The sequence below is a fragment of the Dasypus novemcinctus genome, chromosome 9, assembly GCF_030445035.2.
Source record: "Dasypus novemcinctus isolate mDasNov1 chromosome 9, mDasNov1.1.hap2, whole genome shotgun sequence".
NCBI classification, from domain to species: Eukaryota; Metazoa; Chordata; class Mammalia; order Cingulata; family Dasypodidae; genus Dasypus; species Dasypus novemcinctus.
The window spans coordinates 75381093-75400119 of NC_080681.1; the positions used below are offsets into that span (position 1 = coordinate 75381093).

The 19027-nt window shown below is 40.4% G+C and overlaps 1 protein-coding gene across 2 annotated transcripts in view; it reads left to right on the plus strand.

Annotated features, from left to right (window-relative positions):
* The first annotated feature begins 3348 nt into the window (after positions 1-3348).
* The window catches only part of PLPP3 (phospholipid phosphatase 3), an 83713-nt gene continuing 68034 nt past the window's right edge, over positions 3349-19027 (plus strand). Inside the window, exon 1 of one of the 2 annotated variants that reach the window (XM_004474519.5) lies at positions 3349-4103. In XM_004474519.5, the coding sequence (XP_004474576.2) occupies positions 3965-4103 (139 nt within the window). In that variant the 5' untranslated portion in view covers positions 3349-3964. The remainder of the gene's footprint in view (positions 4104-19027) is intronic. The other variant, XM_004474520.5, reaches the window with a different exon arrangement.

The following is a 19027-nucleotide window of genomic DNA, read 5'->3' on the forward strand; positions in this document are numbered from 1 at the left end:
AGATTCTCTGACGTCAAAGCCCCTGTTCCTGACTTTTTCAGGGGTGTTAGAGTGGAGGCCTCCATTAAGTCCTGTGGGAGCATTCACGAGATGGACTCCAACGACTATAGCAGCAAGCCAGCAATTTTTGTTTAGTAAAAATCAGAAGTGTAACTGGTTTCAAAGAACCTGAATTAATGGGTATTTCTTAGCCAACACTTATTTGTCTTCTTAAATTAATTTCAATGGCTTGGGAAATTTGGTCTCTGACCTTTTGACTACACAATTTTATGTAAAGGCACTCAGCTACCTTTCCCTTAAATATTTCCAGAGTTAATTCATACCTTTTCAAAAAATAAACATGATTAATTATTAAATGTTAGAGGTTAAAGAGAGAGAGAAAAATAAAATTATGAGGTAACAAGAGATCTTAGAAATGAAGGCCATTTAAATCTCATGGGAGGCATCAGTTAGTTAAGAATGATGTGCTGTTGTTGCCACACATAATAAGCTGGTCTTAAAAAGGCACTGATCCTGCTGACATTGTAGTTTTTATACAGACTAGTTTGGTGAACTGGATATCATTTTAAGGTGTGAATACTGTTAAGCTATGTTTACCAGGAGTTTTAGTTACTTTATTATTTTGAAATGACGCAATTTTAAACCTACCAATTCTGTTCCATTGCATTAAAAAAAATTTTTTTTTAATTGTGGTAACATATATATGATATGTTCCATTGCATTTTATTTGCTGGTAAGATTGTTCACTTTTAAGGTTTAAAGCAAAGGGTTTTTCAAATTATGTGTCTGGGTAGGCTGTTTTATTTCCTATTATCTGCAGACTGATATTGATACTCTCTTTCTGTTCAGGTGAATTTTAGTGAATATCTGTAGAGTTCTGCTTCCTTGAAGAGTTTTACAAATATAATACTTGTATTTGTACAACCACATGCATCAATTAATGCTGTGATCTTTTAGTTATGAAATATATAGCCCGTGGAGCCTTGTAAATGGAAATAAAAAATTCTTATTTCAACATACACCTATTTTCCCTTTTATTTGCTTTTGGAATAATATATTTTTGTCCTTTTTAATAAGTATTGAGTTTAGTCCAGAAAACTTTAGGCAGTATTACAGTGTAATGGGCTCCTAGTATTCAATCTAGTACAGGCAAAAGCTAACCATCTTGGCCAGTAATCTTTAAAGAGGCCAAAAATGATCTGAGTTATAATACCATTTAACTACAGTAAAAGTCTGGCTTTTAAGAATCTGTATATTCTTAATAAAAGTCATTTCATAGATAAGGAAAAGCAGAAAGGAAATTCAAAGATAGGCACCTATAAAATTCACTCACTCACTGTTTATTTCTTCTACATTGGATTTCATCAATATTTCTTGAGGTGTCAAAGTCAAGTCTCTGTCTTCATGGAGCTGACAATCTTTTAGAGACAAATTATGACCACTTAGGAAAAGCATAGCAATTAACCAGTGTGGTATATAGTAGGATATGTTGCACAGATGCTGAAGGACTTTTTGGAGCTCGATGGAGGGAAAGATTAGAGTGGGCTGTAGTGTTCAGGTTTGCACTAGCTTCCCTGGTTAGTTTGGAATCCCGAAGACAGGGTTTGGTGATTTAGAATTTCAAGGATAATTATAATTACAAAGAGGGCCCTGTGGGCCAGGAAAATACAGGGAGGACCCTGAATTCCTTTTGGAATGACAATAATAATGAAATTGGCTTTGTATCGTTTTTGTTATTCTAACATTTCAAGAGAAGGTGTTTCTCACAGAAAGGCTAGATAAGGAATCTGTCCTCATGGTTAACCTGACATTTACCTGCTGTTATTTGAATTGAGAATGCCGTCTCATAGGGGAAGCTGCAAGCCTCAGCTCCAAATTGTTTTGGAGATTCAGTTACTCTTGCTTCCAGAAGATAGCAATTTTGCCTTTCTTTGCCAAGTCCCTCTTTTTGTTAACCAGTCCCAAGGAGAACTTAATTTCTCAGACACTAAGCCCTGTGCTAGGCACTAGCAAGATTCTGTAGCTGATAATCTATACAGCTGACTAGTGTTTACTAACTATAACATCAAAGACTGCAATAAAATGCTACAAGAGTGTTATAGACAAAATGTTTAGGATGAAGTTAATTCTGTCTAGAGGTCAAAAAAGGGCTCAGAGAGGAGGTGATATTTCAGAGAACTCTAAAGCAAAACACTTGCTATTTAGAGAAGGGATAGGGATATGTTACAGGCAGAGGGAGCCTCAGAGCAGCGGTAAGGAGTGTGAAAGGCTGTTCAAGAAAGGGCAAGTGGTTTATGGTGTCTGGGAGGAGGGCTATTGAACCCCATTACAAGCCAGTGCAAGAAAGAGCATGATCGATATGAAGTATCAAAAAGCCACAAACTATTTCTACTTCTGGATGCACAACAGAAACATCTGGAAGAAATGCCCATTTATTCTCCATTGTGTGCCCAGCTCTGCCTGTGCTAGGCACTTTGGAACATAGAAGGGAAGGCCCTTGTCCTGAAAGTGTTTATATTCTATCTGGGAGAGGCATGATCAACTCACATAACATAATCACAAATAATATCACAGCCTCTAAGGCCAAGTGTTACATTGCTGGAAGACTCAAGCTAAAGACCTCAATAAAGCACTCCTGCTGCTCCGGGACTCCCCATAGTGGTACAGCAACACTTAAAACCAGCTGAATCAGCCAGGACTTGCAGGGCCTGGTAATCCTTCACCCCAGGAGCAGGAATAAAAGCAATCATTAACTTTACATAGCACTGCTTATGCACCCAGCACTGTTCTAGGCGCTTATATGGATTAACTCATTAAATCGCAATTACTTTTTCTGGGAGAAACGATTATCTTCAATTTGTATATGGGGAAACTGAGGCACAGGAACATTAAGTAACTTGCCCAAAGTCTCACAGCCAGGATTCAAATTCAGGGGTCTGGCTGCTGGGTCGGTACAGTCTTTTTCATCTTGGTGTATCCTCACTATCTAGGACAGTGCTTGGCGAGTATTAAGATGTTCAGGGAAAAAAAAGTTTTACTTGAGTATTTTCAGGATACTGCAATTCAAGAAAACCAGCGTCAAAATAAAGCCTAAAAGCCCAGAACTTTTAAAGGAGGAGAAAAATGCATTTTAGCTGACCCAAGGCCGGCAAGATAAAGTTTCTTTTTTTATTTGACTCTCTTTTTTCCTTTTGTGACAATGTGGTGTTTCTGAACGCTAGGGGCTCCCGGATTCTCTGGTTTGAAAGTAACTTTTCCTTTTAGGATTTTTTTTTTTTTTTTGAAGGGGGTGGGGGGAAATGTGGCCTTAATTATCCTACGTCTTAGGCAGCTTAAGGAAGGGGCTGTGCTTTCAGAATCCCATCAGAGCCAAGTAAGGAGGTCCTTCTTGGTCTCTCTCTCTCTTTTTAAAGGACCTCGTGCAATAAAAGTGCGGAAAACAAACCTAGGCGATCACAGGAGCAGCCGCCGCGGCAGCAGCAGCAACAGGAGGAGGAAAAGTTGGAGTTTGCTGGGCTCAGCGCGGCTCCCATTCATTAAGTAACCAGCAGCGGAGGAAAGTGGCCGAGCGCCCGCGCTGCCCCCTCACTCGCTCGCACGCTCTTAACGCACGCCGACCCAGCGCGCCCGAAGGGCCACAGCTCTGCAAAAGTTTCTGCTCGGGATTTGACTCTCCTCCCCTTGGACTTTTAAACGCTCTGGGGTTGATAGAGGAACGCAGAGGCGCACAGGAGAAGAAAAAACACCACCGACAACCTCGAGAACTTTTCTGCAGCTTGAAAGCCAGCAGGCAGCCGGGGTTGCACCCTCGCCGCGGTGCCCCGAACCGGGGCCGACCCGCTTTTCTCCGGAGCAGCCTCAGCGGCGGCGGCAGCACAACTGGGAGGCAACCCGGCGTCTGGGTCTGTGGTTGCTGTCCCGGGGCGTCTTCGCGGGGCGGGAGGCTCGCGCCGCAGCCAGCGCCATGCAAAACTACAAGTACGACAAGTCGATCGTTCCAGAGAGCAAGAACAGCGGCCGGCCCGCGCTCAACAACAACCCCAGGAAGAGCGGCAGCAAGCGGGTGCTGCTCATCTGCCTCGACCTCTTCTGCCTCTTCATGGGTGAGCCCAGCCCCGCTGTCCCTCGGTCCCTCGACGCCCGTCCCAGCCCCGCCGTGTCCCTGCGCGCGGGGCTCGGCGCTCGCTTCCTCGCTGGCGTGGAGCCGCGGGCCGGGCGCGTTCCCCCGCAGCGCCGCGCCGCGCCGCCCGCCCGCCGATACTGTCAGCTCCGGGAGGCCCCCGCGGGCTTCTCGCCGAGCCTTCGCGCCGCTTCTGGCCCCGAGGCCTCCTCCCTCCGCGATTCTACGGACTTCCCGCCCTGTAAAGTGTTTGGTTTGGGCGTGTTTGTGCGTTCCAGGACGGTTGTAAACTGGTTCTTTAAAAGTTGTCTCTAGTTGGAAGTCGCTTCGTGTCTCCCGAAGTCCGGGCAGAATCCCACGGAAGATGTGGGTTTTTTTTTTTCTTTCAGAATAGGGAAGTTGGTTGAACCGTGATTTAGAGCCAGCATATAGCTTGTTGCCATCCATCCGAGTACGATGGATCTCTCGGAGAGCCAGGCTTCTTCCTGGAGCTGCCTTCCCCCGGCTGTGTGTACACATCCAACCCTGCTGCCGCTGCCTCGGCCCAGCCGGCCTTGCAGAGGTGCCTCTTCACTTTGCTCCTCAAGGCCCCCCAGGGTTTGAAAGGTGCCCTCCCCGGGCCCGGTGCTAGATACTGATTCAGCAGTCACTTCTGTGTGACTTGGTGCTGGGTGGTTTCTTGAGCGTCTCTGTCTCTAATTCAGGGTAGTGGGCATGAGGAGCCTCGTGTTACTGGTGAGGAAACTGAGGTACGGGAGGAAGTAAACCATGGTTCCCAAAGATGGGGAGATCGACTACTGTTTTTGCAAACTCTTTGTAAGCTACAGCTTAAGGAGCGGTGGGAGTCCAAAGGAATGGGAGTGGGAGAGTGAGGAGGATTTATGAACTCGGTTGGGGAGAGGGAGAAAGCTATTGACATGAGCCTGCAGTAGTTTCAAGGTTGAAGTCAACATAGGCGTTCTTTCCTTTTTTTTAATAAAGCAAATTATGGTGTAATGCAAAGCGCTCAGGATTTGTTATCGGAAGACTGCCACTTGTTGGGTGTGCCACCTAACTGCCTCATAAGCCTCAGTTTCCTCATTTGTTGAACGAGTGAGTTGAACTAGATGCTCTCCAAGGCCCCTTCCTGCATTAAGAACTCGGATTTGGTCCAGGAGCTGTTCTGCCAACTCTGCTAACTGAAGAAACATCTGTGTTCCCAATTCAGTTCCCTTAAAATAGAACTCCTGCACAGAGACTTAAGTACCCTTTGAAATGGATTTGTCCGTGCACACTGCAAACTGGGGCCTCCTTGTGCTGGAGTTATACTTCCCTTGTGTTCATGGGACTTTTTGTGCATGGACCTTACTGTTACCATTTGTCTCCACTTTCTTTCCCCTATCCTTGGCTTGACATTCTGAGAGTAGAAGAAAGATGGGATTCTGAGAGTTTAAAAGTAAGAACGGCCCCCATAAGATAAGGAGAGACCACCAAAGGTAGAATTGTGCTCTGTGGAAGGGAAGAGAAGGCCCTATGGTTCCAGGGGTACACAACAGTTGCACCTCCCTTAATATAAATTAAACATTACCATGCTATGTAAAAGAATTGTCACCGGGGGGCCTACCTTCCTGTAAGAGGTTGGCTTGTTCTGCACAGTGGGACAGATTAGTAAGTACTTTTATTAAAGTTTTGTGACCCAACTTTTGAATTTTTAAAAGACCCTCTTTTGCTCTGAGGGCAAACATTAAAGTTGTTTGCTGTAAACTTGCCTGGGGCTTCCCAGTGTTTGCTGTGTTTTGTTGGAGGCAGGGTAAACAATTTGTAGGGCCCTGGAAAGTGCCTCCTCTGTGCAGCGTACTCTCCTACCCCCTACTTTGTGATTAGGAAAGCAGAGCTAGAACATGCTTGACAATCTTTGTAGTTTAGTTCTTTTCCCTTCCACTCTTCTGGTTTCAGAACGCAGTCCCGAGATACTGCCTTTTTTTTTTTAAGGAAAAAGAAGTATGAAGGAATTTGCAAAAAGACATGCACCTATCACTGATAGTTTATTCTGGGACATAGAAACCCAAAGATTCTCTGTTGTGTGTTGAAGGAGAACAAAAATAAGGTGTACTGGGCTGGTTTCAGTTTTCATCTATCCCGTCCATCCCCATATCCCCCCAAAGCTAATATTCTAAACTTATTTATTATGTTTACTCACTGTTAGTCTAATTTTGTTTACTTCAAAAAAATACTAAGATATCCAAGCCATGCATTTTTATTATGAGAGGCACAGAACTATCCATTTTAAGGGTATATTCCCTGCCATTAAAACCATGTCAACAAAGTCATTTTCTAAGTGACTTACTGATTAGTGTCATTCCCAAGCATAGGCCAGATTTTACAATATCACTAATTATATGTCTCTCTAATATACCTTTAATAGGAAAATCTGTTTGAAGGTAAGTATTTAATTGAGAAATGTATGCAAGAGAACTCTACTTGGCTTCCCAAAGAAAAATTAATAAAACAACATGTGATTTTAATATTCCAAACACCATAGTATTAAAAAAAAAGTTTCTACTTCCTTCACTTTTTTTGCCTAAGACTGTCAGTATGATTTAATTTTCATATAGTTTATTGATCATATGGTCTGGATTATAGGGCTCTAATATATTAAGAAGAGAGACAGAGTTTTCTGTTTATTATCCCACAGGAATATATTACCAAGCTTCATCTCCTTGTATCTGGAGAAAATAAAAGCTGATTTGCTATATAAATGTTATGTAAGTGGAAAAATGCAAGTAGTTTAACTCATTTCATATCCCTTATTAAATGTTATATTCTTGGTAAAAAACTAAAGTCTACTCTTTTGAAGGACAGGAGAATCTGGTGTCAGAGTACACCATTGGAAGTTTATCTCCCATTAAAAAGCTATTTCTGCCAATTAATTGCTTTTAAGTACAGTTATGAATCTTTGCATGTTAGTTTTTCTGAAATAGATTTTGTTTTCCTTTCAGTCAAGTAATAGTAGTGTCTCCAGCTTTTGGGCATTGGTTCTGGTGTATGGGGTTACATGAGTGGCAGATCTGAAGAAGGGAAGAACATTTATTGTCTTTCCAAGCTCTGTTAACCCCTTTTTTATTTAAATTATTTATTCTTCACTGTAACCCCTATGAAGATATTATCTCCATTTTATAGATGAGAAAACCAAGTCTCAGACAAGGAAAAGACTGGGATTCACACTGTAAAGTCAACTGGAGTTGAACCCTAATTCTCAGTTTAGCATGACAGAGTCCATCACCCCTAACTTTCCTCGCCTGAGAACTCCTGAGTACCAGTTGCTCCTCAGAATATCCTGAAACCCAGTTTGCAGCCAGTCCTGTTCCTCCATGTTTCCCAGTTACCCATTTGCACCAAGACAGATGGATGAGGGTGGTCCAACTCTTTTGGTCAGTGCTTTGGTCTCATTGCTCCATGGCATAGCTTTGATTTGAGTCTAGTTCTAACACTGAGCAATTCCCAGATTTTGAAAGGTGCCTTTCTACCTCATGAGGCAGTGGTTCCACAGTAAAAACCACACAGCAACACAGGACTGAAGTGCAAAAGCAGAGTTTTGGTGACTCCATGCTGAGCTTTCATGCCCCTGCCTTTTCCCTTTTTCCCCAGCTCCCGTACTGAGTGCCCCGTTTGAAGCTAGGCACTTTGAGAGGTAGATAATGTTAGATAGGTCTTCCAGTTTTTCATCCAATGGACTTTGCCCAAAGTCCTGCATCCTGAGTTCAGTTAGTTCATCTGCAAAATGGTGCTCAGAATTCCTGCTTCGTTTTGTAGTGGAGAGGATCAGAAGAAAAATATCGGATGGGAAATTTATTTGTCATTTCTCAAGACTTTGGTAAATGCAAGGGGTTTATAATATGGACCCTCGGATGAATGTATTATGATTGTCTTCATCTGTTGTGTCTCATAGGTAGATGAGACAGTGAAATGAATGCTTAGTGATGATATTTCAGTGAGCATCATAAACCATTCATCTCAAATAGGAGAAAGTCTCATTTGCCCAGTAAGTTGAAGACAGATGATTTCCATTCATCATCAATCTATCCTGAAAAGGCAGATCCTAAAATTTCGCAGAATTCTTGAGCTCTAGATTACCATAAATCCTCTGTGTGTACCCCTAGCACTTTTCAGAAAAGGATCTTTTGTTCAAACTGTTCTTTATTTGGCTTTTGACACTGGATGGTTGGTTAAATGAGCTTAGAGTAGGGGTGGGAGAAGTTCAAGGAAACAGGTAATCTGTTCAAAGAAATAGGCTTGGTCTGAAAAACCTGACCCCTGTTCCATTCTCCACCAGGAAACAAAGTCAACGGGAGTATCATGAGGCAAAGAGAAAGAAGCTGAAAGAGGTACCAGTATAGAATTTAGGTAATCAACCACCATGCTGTTTCATTTGGTGGTTCCAGAAATTTCTTGATTTGCAATTAAATGGTTGAGATAAAATTAAAGAACTGATTCCACATATGAAAGGGAGGCAACGTGGTGTAATGAAGAGATTGGGAGATTTGGAGCCAGAAGCTCTTGGGTTCCATTGTAGCCAATGCCATGGTATAGGTATATAGTTGTAAACAAGTTGTTTAATGTGGGTCTCAGTTTTCCCAAGGTAAAATGGCTGGTTGGCAATGATTATTTCTAAGCCTGCTGTCAAACATTTAGTGACCTATTTCTGGTAGAGAAGAATGATGCATGGGTCAGTTATCTGCCTCTTGCATGCCTTCTTAGCTCTTTAATGTACATCCGCTCAATGAAGCATTATAACAATGTTGAGAGGATTAGAGATCTGGGTTCTAATCTTGCCCTGGCCACTTGGATACTGTGTGACTTTCCGGCAATCACTTGATCTTTTTGGGCCTTGGTTTCTTTATCATTGCAATGAAGGGAAATGATTAATTTTCTCTAGGGATCCTTCTAACTCAAATAATTTTATAAATCTATCATTGTAGATGGAAACTCAGTTACTACTTCTGAGACCACGTATTGTCAATTGTTGTATTTTTGATGGGAGAATTAAAGTTAAAAATGATCATAAAAGGGGGAAGTTAATCCAATATGCTGAGAAATTGGTTAGATGTTACCTTGGCTGGATGTATCTTTTCCCTTGCTTCATGAAATTTTTAGTAATCACAAACAAGTCAGCAAGCACAACAGGTATTTTCTCCCCTCTTTTTGCTGCTTAGTTATTATATTCACTAAGTATGTGTTTTTAATAACTCAACAGGTTTTAATAACTTAATCCACTATGTGAACCAGGCATATAGAAGCAGATTTTCATTAATCAGCTGGTGATTAGCTGAGACAAGCCCCCAGCGTGGATCACAATGAAGAAGTGAACCTCTGTGTAGTCGGTAATTCCTGCTGGCATTTCAGCACAATTGAAAATCTCTATTTCTTCATTGTCTAGAATGGCTAGGTTTTTTCCTTTTTCCTTAGCTCTCTGCTCTTTCTTCCCTAACTTTCTCATATACTTATCAGATATACAATGAGAGTACCTGCTTTTGTGGAGACTGGTAAATCCAGAGTTGGTGGCCTTTTCCACTTTTAGCCCTTTTGATTTCCTGCCAATTTTAGATTCTTTCTTTACCCCTTCCTGTGCAGTTGTTTGGCCTGGCAAGTCCAGTTGGTCACAGCATGATGCTAATGAGACCATAGTCAGAGGCTTCTTCCTTGTGTAGGCAGTAATATTTATGGAGAAACCCCACCCTGTGTGTCAGTTCAATTCCATACACATTATTTGAGGAGTAATAATGGATTTTGATAATGCTGACTATGTCACTGTTTCACAAACCCACCTAATAACAAGACCCATGTGCTGTGAAAGACAGATTCTCAGGCTCCTTCCCAGGATATTGAGATTCAGCAAGCTTTTGAAATTAGGGCCTGAGATTCTGTGTTCTGTAAAAGCTTCAAGTGATTTTCATCAGGCCAATTTGGGAATCATTATGTTGTTTAACAGCTGATATCTTAAGGGCAGCCAGATTATGTAGCCAATTTTTTGTCCTTGGCACTAAATGTTCTGGCACTTTCTATATTGTCAGGGTTTCTGCTCCTTTTTTTTCATTTGGAGCTAGTATGTCTGTCTTTTTCTAGATAGCAGTGAGAATCTGGATATTCAAGCTTGCTAGAATATTATCAGAAGGAAAAATTACCTCAAGTCTAGGCCTGATTTTTAGTGTAAAGTCTTTGTGTTATGTGTAGTTACTGAAAGGCTAGAATTTTTTCTCCAGGTTCTAAACTGGGTTTCATGCCCAGGTGACCTCTTTGGATAAATGAGGTGTTAACTCTAAATAGTTTTCTTTTGAGATATTGAAATTTATTCATGAGTGGAAGGTGAAACGAATGAATTAGATTCCTGAACAGAGCCTTTAAAAGATCCCAGTTGGCTTACAGGGAAGAAACAGTATACGTTTTAGATTTGTTCTGGTCTGGGTTTGAATCTTGACTTAAAGCTACCACTAACCCATAGGTATGGCTTCAGCAAAAATGTTTTCAACTCTTTAGGCTTCAGTTTCCTTATCAATAAAATAAGCAAAATATTATCTGCCCTGCCAACCTCGTAAAACCTTTGTGTTGTGAAGTTCAGATGAGATAATGAATCTGAAGGCACTCTGAAAAGTTAAAAAGTCCTATATCAATATCTGGTATTATTATTATTATTTTCAATAACAAATTGCATTTAAATTTTATAAAGAAAATGCAAATATTAAAACACTGATTGGTTACAGATAGCGGAGTAGGGGAAAACCCATTAGCTATAATTTGCATTTTAGATCAAGAGTAGCACCCTCTAAGTTATTATTAATCATAGCAGTAGTAGTATTTTCTTTCCTCCACAATTTCCTCACTACTCAATAGTTCCCCAAAATCATCTTCAGTTTTTGGCAGCAGTGTTGTCAGAAATAAATTAAGGGAATAGAATTGTGAGGTAAATCCTAAGAAAAAATAAGACCAAGTGAACACAAATGTTTTCCATTAGCTTAAGAAAAGCAGTGGAAGGTTTTCTGACCATGTCTGGAAAATTCAAAAAGCAGGTACTTCAATAGCCTTTAGTAGTTGCGTTCTTCCCTTTTGAAAGGGAGATGGCCATATTCTCTTGAGAGGAAGAAAAATACACCTTGAGGAAGGGCAGGAGAGAATTTGGACAAATGGTTAGTTTTAAGGTCAACTCTTATCTGAGTCATTTGACAGGCCATGGAAAAATGTAATTAAAAAGAACTGCAATGGTGGAAAACGACAAAATGCTTGTCAGCAGGGCATTCTCCATTTATTGAGGAAAGGAGGTACTAATATTTACTATTCAGGCCAACCATGTCTATAAGACCCCTTCTATAGATGAGGAAACTGCAGCTCAGAGAAGGTTAAGTAACTTGCACAAGGGTACTATGTTTTTCTGATTCAATCCAGAGCTTTTGTGAGCTCGCTTTGCTTCCCACTTTACAATGCCATTAATACAATAAAAACTCGCTCTTTTTTAAATTTCATTCCATCTCATTTATTTCAGTTTATTGATTCCAGATATATACAGTAGGTTGTACAGGGCCCAATTTAGAATTTAAATATGCATCTTAACTCAAGGATCATTTTGGACAGTGGAATAGACAGCATTATATATACATAATTCCAAAACAAGGAGAATGTGATCAATAAGCCTCTCTGTGGACATAATAAAGAAAATACTATTGAAACAGTTCTTCAGCACCTACATTCATGGAAACTTAGGAATTTGAAAGTACCTTGGAGATTTCCTCATCAGCAATACCAAGGGCATTTTATCCCAGTCATAAAAACAAGCCTTTTTGAGCTGGGAAAGGGTAGGAGGTTTGAGAGGTACAGCACATGCTTTGGAGTCAGGCAGACTTGAGTTAAAAGTTTTGGCTTTGCCACTAGCACATTATTCCTAGCTATAAAAGCTGAGGCCTTGATGTATGGCACATAGACACTCAACAGATCATAGCTGTTATCATCATCATCATCACATCCAACTCAATGTCCTTAATTCTAATATGGGGAACTCAAGGCCTGCATTGGTTAGTGGTGGTTTAATGTTAGTGAAAGAGCAGGGCCTAGAACCAAGTCTTGCCTTTATATCACTTTGCTTTTCTGATGTCCACTTGTCAGTTTGAAATTTGATATCATTCTTGAGGCAGATTTCTCCAGAGAGCTATTTTCTATTCTTTCTCTTGTCCATGTCAATTAAAAGAGGAACAAGACAAACAGGTTTAACTTTTATTCCAAATCAGTAGATGTTATTTGAGTGAGGCCAGAGATACATAGGACAAGTATGAAGGACTAGGCAGGTTTTTAGCATATCACTTTTCTTCGGACTGGTACTTGTTCTAGAAAGAGCTTACTACCAAAGATCACTGCTGACTTATTTGAGCCTGAGTGGGTATCATCGTTTTCAAATGAATGTATCCCAGGGGAGAAGTTAGAGAGAATACATGTTTTTAAAATTCTTTCTTTTAAAAATCCTCTCTATAACATCTTCAAAGTAGAAATTATTCTCATTTCAAGTCTCAGATTAAAGTATTCTCCCAAGATTCATGCAGTGCCAGCATTCAAGAGAAGGCTACAACATTCAAGAGAAGGCTGAATCAGGTTCTTGAACATCCTCGTGAAACTATTCTTCCATTAGGTCTGGGTTAAATTATAAATTATAATTTGCTTTAAATCCATCCAAATTAAAAACCAATGCAACAAAACAATACACAGACTCAGTTGGAAACCTTTGAAAAGAACTTGTTGATTTCTGTGTGCTTTGAAAGTATGTATTGTAATCAGTCTATTGGTGGTGTGTTTTTGAGGTTTGTCACAAATTAACAAAATTATATGCTTAGAGAGTTTTGCAAAGAAATGCAAATAAGTGTAAGTGCCTTGTCATAATAAGAAGTATGCTTTGGTTCCTGTTTATGTTTCCTTAAAGCACATAATACACATGATTAGGTTGACACCAAGGATACCATTCTCACTGATGGTTTCTTTATATCTGGCCCCCAAATTAGTTTGTGGTATCAGTCAGTATAATTAATTACTAGCGAGTCTGTTTAACTAAGTCTGTGTTTTTACCTGTCTTTCTATTTTGTCTTGTCTTCTGCAGATAATTCTTGTGCACCTACTACTAGCTAGGCATTGGGGGTTCCTTATCCTAAAAAGTCATGGGAAACTTTCGCATAATTGTGAGCACTGAGGCCCCACTCTGGTGAGATAAGCAAGGGACTGTGGCAGCACAGTGAGGAGTGATGAAGTTTGCCTGAGAGCATGGAGCTGGATCTTGCAAGATAAATAATAGTATATGAACTGTGAAGGGGCAGAGGGGATTGCAGCTGAGGGAGCAATAGGCGCTGAGACAGGGAAGCAGCGACACATTTGGAAAGGGTGAGGAATTAGAATAGTGCGCATTTGGATTGTGTGGGTAGAGAAGGAGGATGTTGGAGATGAGGCTGGAGAAATCGGTGGCGGCCAGATTATGAATGGCTGTAAATGGCAGGCTGGTAAGGAACTTGAAGTTTTAGTTTTGGAGGACCAGAAGAGCAAATGAAGTGTTATTTTTGTTTCAGGTTTCCTTTTTATTATGGAAAATTTCAAACAGGAACAAAAGACACTGAAACCTTTTAAGAGGAGATTAATGTAATCTGATTCCTGTTTGAGAACGATTACTCTGTATTTTAGGGAGGGAAATTGGAGGCAGAACAGAGACCACTTGGGAGACAGGTGAGAGTTGAATCTAAGGCAGTGGGGCCAAAGAAGACAAGGGATGGGTAAGAAAGTGTCTTAGTTTGCCAGTCTGCTGTGACAAATTCCCCAAAGAGTTTTGATTTAACAACAGGAATTTACTGGCTCACAGCTTTGCCGTTAGAAGTCCAAACTCAAGTTGTCGTCAAAGCTTGCTTTCCACCCCTGCATCGGTAGCGTTCTGCTGCTAGTTGCTGGCCACCCTGGCCCATCCTTGGCTTAGATTTCTGCCTCCAGTCAGTTGGCAATGCCCTCTCCTTTCTGGCCTGTACTCTTTGTAAAACCTCTGCTGATCCAGATTAAGGCCTAGGTTGGTCAGTTGCCTTCACTTAAACTAAAAATAACTTCAAAAGGTCCTCTTTACAATGGTTCATACCCACAGGGACCTGGATTAAGAGCATGTGTTGGTTGGGTACATAATTCAACCTACCACAGAAAGATTACAGGTAGTTTGTGATGTCTTGGTTGAGAGCCTCTCAACTGAGATGATACTGCTCATTCCACAAACACTTTTTTTTTTCTTCAGTATAACCATAATGTTGTGCATTCGTCGCCACGAAGAATTTTAAAACAATTTCCTTACTCCAAAAGGAAAAACTGCTAAGGGGTATCCCTCTATTTAGTGCAGTCTTTATGGTGGGATCAAGAAATGCTTTTTGGTGTTCATAGCCTAAAGATGAGGCTATGATATATTTTCTTCCCCCCCCCCCTGGAATATTTCTTTCTTAAATGCCCCTTAAAATGAATGAGTCAATGGAAATCCTCTTGGTTGAGAGAAAGGGTTTTTCTTGGGTTGTAATGGTATTTAAAAAAAAAAAACTTAATTGAGATGTAGCAGTTTGATATAGTTATGAATTCCAAAAATAGATATTGGATTATGATTGTAAATTGGTCTGTAGCTGGGTGTGATTAAGTTATGATTAGGGCTTTGATTGGGCCACATCAGTAGGGTGTTAAGTCCCCACCCTTTGGTGAATGGGGACTCACAGATAAAAGACATGGCAAAGGACAGAGTTGGAGGTTTTTGATGTTGGCGTTTGATGCTGAAGTCTTAAGCTGGAGCCCTGGGAAGTAAGCACACGGAGGAAAGAGAAGCAAGCCCCAGGAAGAGAGGAACCCTGAACCCAGAGAGAAGGAAGCACTGGGAAGAGAGGAACCCAGGAAGCCCAAATCCTGGTAGACATCACAGCCATCTTGTTCCAACACGTGGCAAAAAACTTTGGTGAAGGTAGTAACTTAATGCTTTATGGCCTGATAATTGGAAGCTTCTATCCCAAATAAATAATACCATTGATAAAAACTAACTGATTTCTGATATTTTCCGCCAGTACTCCTTGCCTAATACAAGATATAATTCACATACTCTACAATTCACCTGTTTAAAGTGTACAATAAAATGATTTTTTTGTATATTCTATTTTAGTATATGCAACCATTACCACACCCTATTTTAGAACATTTTTATCACCATGAAAAGAAACCCATTAGTAGTCACTCCCCATTCTCCTGTGTTCCCACTCCCACTCCACCCCCCTCCACCCCCAGACCACAGCAACCACTAATCTACTAGAAAGTAGATTTGCATGTTTTGGACGTTTCATGTAAACAGAATCATGTAGATTTTTGTGACTGGCTTCTTTCATTTTGCGTAATGGTTTCAAGGTTTGTCTGTGTTGTAGCATATATCAGTACCTCATTCATTTTTTATAGCTGAATACTACTACATTATTATCCATTATCCATTTTATGGATATACCACATTTATTCACTCATCAGTTGGACATTTGGGTTCTTTTTACTTTTTTGCAATTATGAATAATGATGCTATAAACATTTGTTTACAGGTTTTTGTGTGGACATATGTTTTCAATTCTCTTGAGTCTATATAGCTAGGAGTGGAATTGTTGCATCAAATGATAATTCTATGTTTAATTTTTTGAGAAACTGCCAAACTGTTTTCTATAGAGCCTGCACCATTTTAGAAATACCTTAAGATTAATTAAAATATGTAAGGAAAAAATACAGAAGCTTTACAAAAGACCTTTGGAATGAACATATTCATGAAACCACTAGAGTATAGCTTTGCTTTTAGGGGCATTTTTCACAAAGAAACAAAGTTTTAATCAGTTTAGTAGTATCATTGGGCTTAAGATGAATGAGCAGAGAAGAATAAAGCTGACTGAGGGGTGACTGCTGTGTGTCAGCTGGAGCCACTCACCCATCGAATGGCATGCTCCCACAAACCAAAGTGGTGAGGTTCCTGTCTCAGCAACATGAAAAAAAAAGTGCTCTTCAGAGTAACTTGAAAATAGTTGAAAATGTGAATATAAAAACCATTATATTCCTAGGATCTGCTTTGCTACACTTTTAAGGCTATGGAATAGAAATTGTCATTCATATCCTGATAACCTCAGAAATTAAAATTATCATGTTCAATTCATACACGGTGTTAGGAGATAGTAAGGAATATGACACAAACACAAACCTTTAGGAATTAAGAATTTCAAGCCATAAACGCTTGAAATATCAAGCTTATATCAAGCTATAAGTGTGTGAAAAATTAAACTGCAAATATTACAATACAGTGAGGAAAAGGCACTCACCTTTAGATGCTTTGCAGAATCTTTCCTTAATCTTTCAAATTGACAGCGTAAGGTAGATGCCAATAGCCTGGTTTTCTAGCTTGGAGAGGGTAAATGATCTGTCCTAGCTAATATGTACCAGGACTGGAATTTGGACTCAAGCCTGGCTAAATAATGACAATCGCTCACCGCTATTGAGTGCTCTCCTCTCTTTGTCTTTCTCTCTCTCTTTCTTTCTCTCTCTCTCTCTCTTTCTCTCTCTGTCTCTCATTAAATCCTCCCAGTTATCATAGGTATTCCTTATTACTGTTATCTCCATTTTGCAGAACTGAGGTTCAGAAAGGTTAAAAATAATTTACCAAAAGCTCTGCAGCAAGTGCTTAGGAGAGCTGAGCTCAGACCTCCAAAGTCTGGTTCGTGAGACCCTATTGTTTCTGAAGCTGAGCTTTTTTCTCCACTACTCTGAACTCACTTTCACATCAGTAGCATGATTAGTTGTCCAAAATGAGTTCGATTTGTGATTCCTGCTCTGGTCTATTAGGGTAGTCATGGAGCATCCTATGCTATTTTCAGTACTTCAGAGATCTCTAATGAATATTGTACATTTACCAGTGATTAACTTGCTGAGACTGACTCAAAGCATCAGCTTTCTGTGCCTATGGTTCAAAATGACACGTAAGTTCACTTTGGTCTTGCTGGTTATTTCTGCTAATTGGGAGGTGAGATTGGCACTCTCTATGCTTTGACTAACAAAACTGGAGAAATATTGACTTTAAAATACAGTTTACTTGGCCTATAAAAACATCTTCCACAATATGAGTTGGATAGGGCAAGAAGGAACTGTGAGGGATCTTTGGAGGGTGAAAATGTTGGATACCTTAAGAAGACAGCAGAGGAGAGGAAAGAGCATTTGGCCCTGCAATATCTGGAAAGGTTTTTCTAAAGAGAGGAGAGACTTGAACTGGGCCTTTTGCCACTCACATTGGACAGCAGTAATAGATCACTCTGTTAGTGACCCTTTTTGTACGTGGACTTGATCTGCAGTCATTATGGTTTGTATAACCTTTGGGTCACATTGGGAAATTTTGAGCTCCTCTGGTTAGTGACTGAGGATGCAGCTCCTTCATTAAATGCAGTAAATAGAGCTTCCTCCAGTAGCCTCTTCCCCACAAATGACCCGCATTGTTGTAATGTTAGCAACCACTAATGGGAAGTGGCGGAAATTTTTCTCAGCCACACAGCGGATTTCATTAGACATTTGCCAAAGTAGCTGTTTTGGTCAAACTCGCCTCTGTAGATTTCTAGGGAGGAATGACCTAATATTCTAATAATTGCATTTGTCTTCCTGTCATCTTGACCTCAATGGATATTTTGATTAAATGCACAGTGTTTGCTTTTGAAGCAACTGCATATACTGTAAACATGGAGAGGCACTTCCAGCAAACTGGGACTTTTGAATATTTTCAAAGTTGTTACCAACTCACTCTAGAGTTTTGATTAGCTGGCTTCTTATTTAAATCTGTTACGAGAGAGTGGCTCCTGGAGGGATGGTGGACTCCACTCACCTCTATGGGCCATTGCTTTGCAAAGGTCTGTATGTCAGGCATGGTGTGAATGCAGAGCTCCTAGTCACTGGCGTGGAATTTAAAATGGTTCTTGGTTCAAAGCATGCAAAACACAAGGCTTTCAACCCCAGGGGAAGATAAGCTGTCTAGATTTTAGGTTAATTTTTCTAAGGCCATTGATGGAGCTGAAGAAACTTTAATTATGATTTTGCCTTAAACCAGTTGTGTGCAGATGTGCTTGCCCTAGCTGTGAAATCCAAACATTTACTATTAATCAATAATCCTTTTCATTGAAGAGTTGTGTTGAAAATAATAGATGCATCTGAAATTTTGAAATTTATCCCTTCTTGTCTGAATTAATTTTTCTCATTCTAGATCTCTAGCTTCTTATCCTTAAAAAGCAAGCAAAACAAAACACCAAAACCACCCTACTGAGACTGTTATTTGAACACTTGTTCTATATCTCATCAAACCCTACAACCCTGAAACAGTGAGGCAGTCTCGTTCAGAGATGGGGAGTGAATGGTGGGGATAGAAACCAAGCAAAGCCTATCTATGCCTTTTCAACTGAGAGTGAACACTGACATTTGAATCTTTCAGGAAAGAAAGCAAGCAAATCAGAAAATTTTAGAAGGAAATTTTCAGGCCTTGTGAAGTGTTCCTGTTTAATTTGGGGCTTAAAACTTTTTACCCTGGTCAGTGTTGCCTGTTTCTTTGTCAATTCCTGGAGGACAGAGATTCGATTTAGACCCTCCAGACTGGACAGAAGGACATGAACTTTCCTGAATACTTACTGTATGATGGGCCCTGTGCTGGGGACTTTACACACATTGTTAACTTACTTGAGTTTCACAACAAATTCAAGGAAATTCAAGGAGGCCTCACCTGGTTTGGAGTTGATTTCCGCTTTCTTAGAACCTGGTCAGTGATGCCTGTCTCAACTCTTATTGGTGGGTGGTGACCTGCTGTTTTAATAATTCAACTAATCATTCGTAGGGATCTTCTACTAAGGTCCC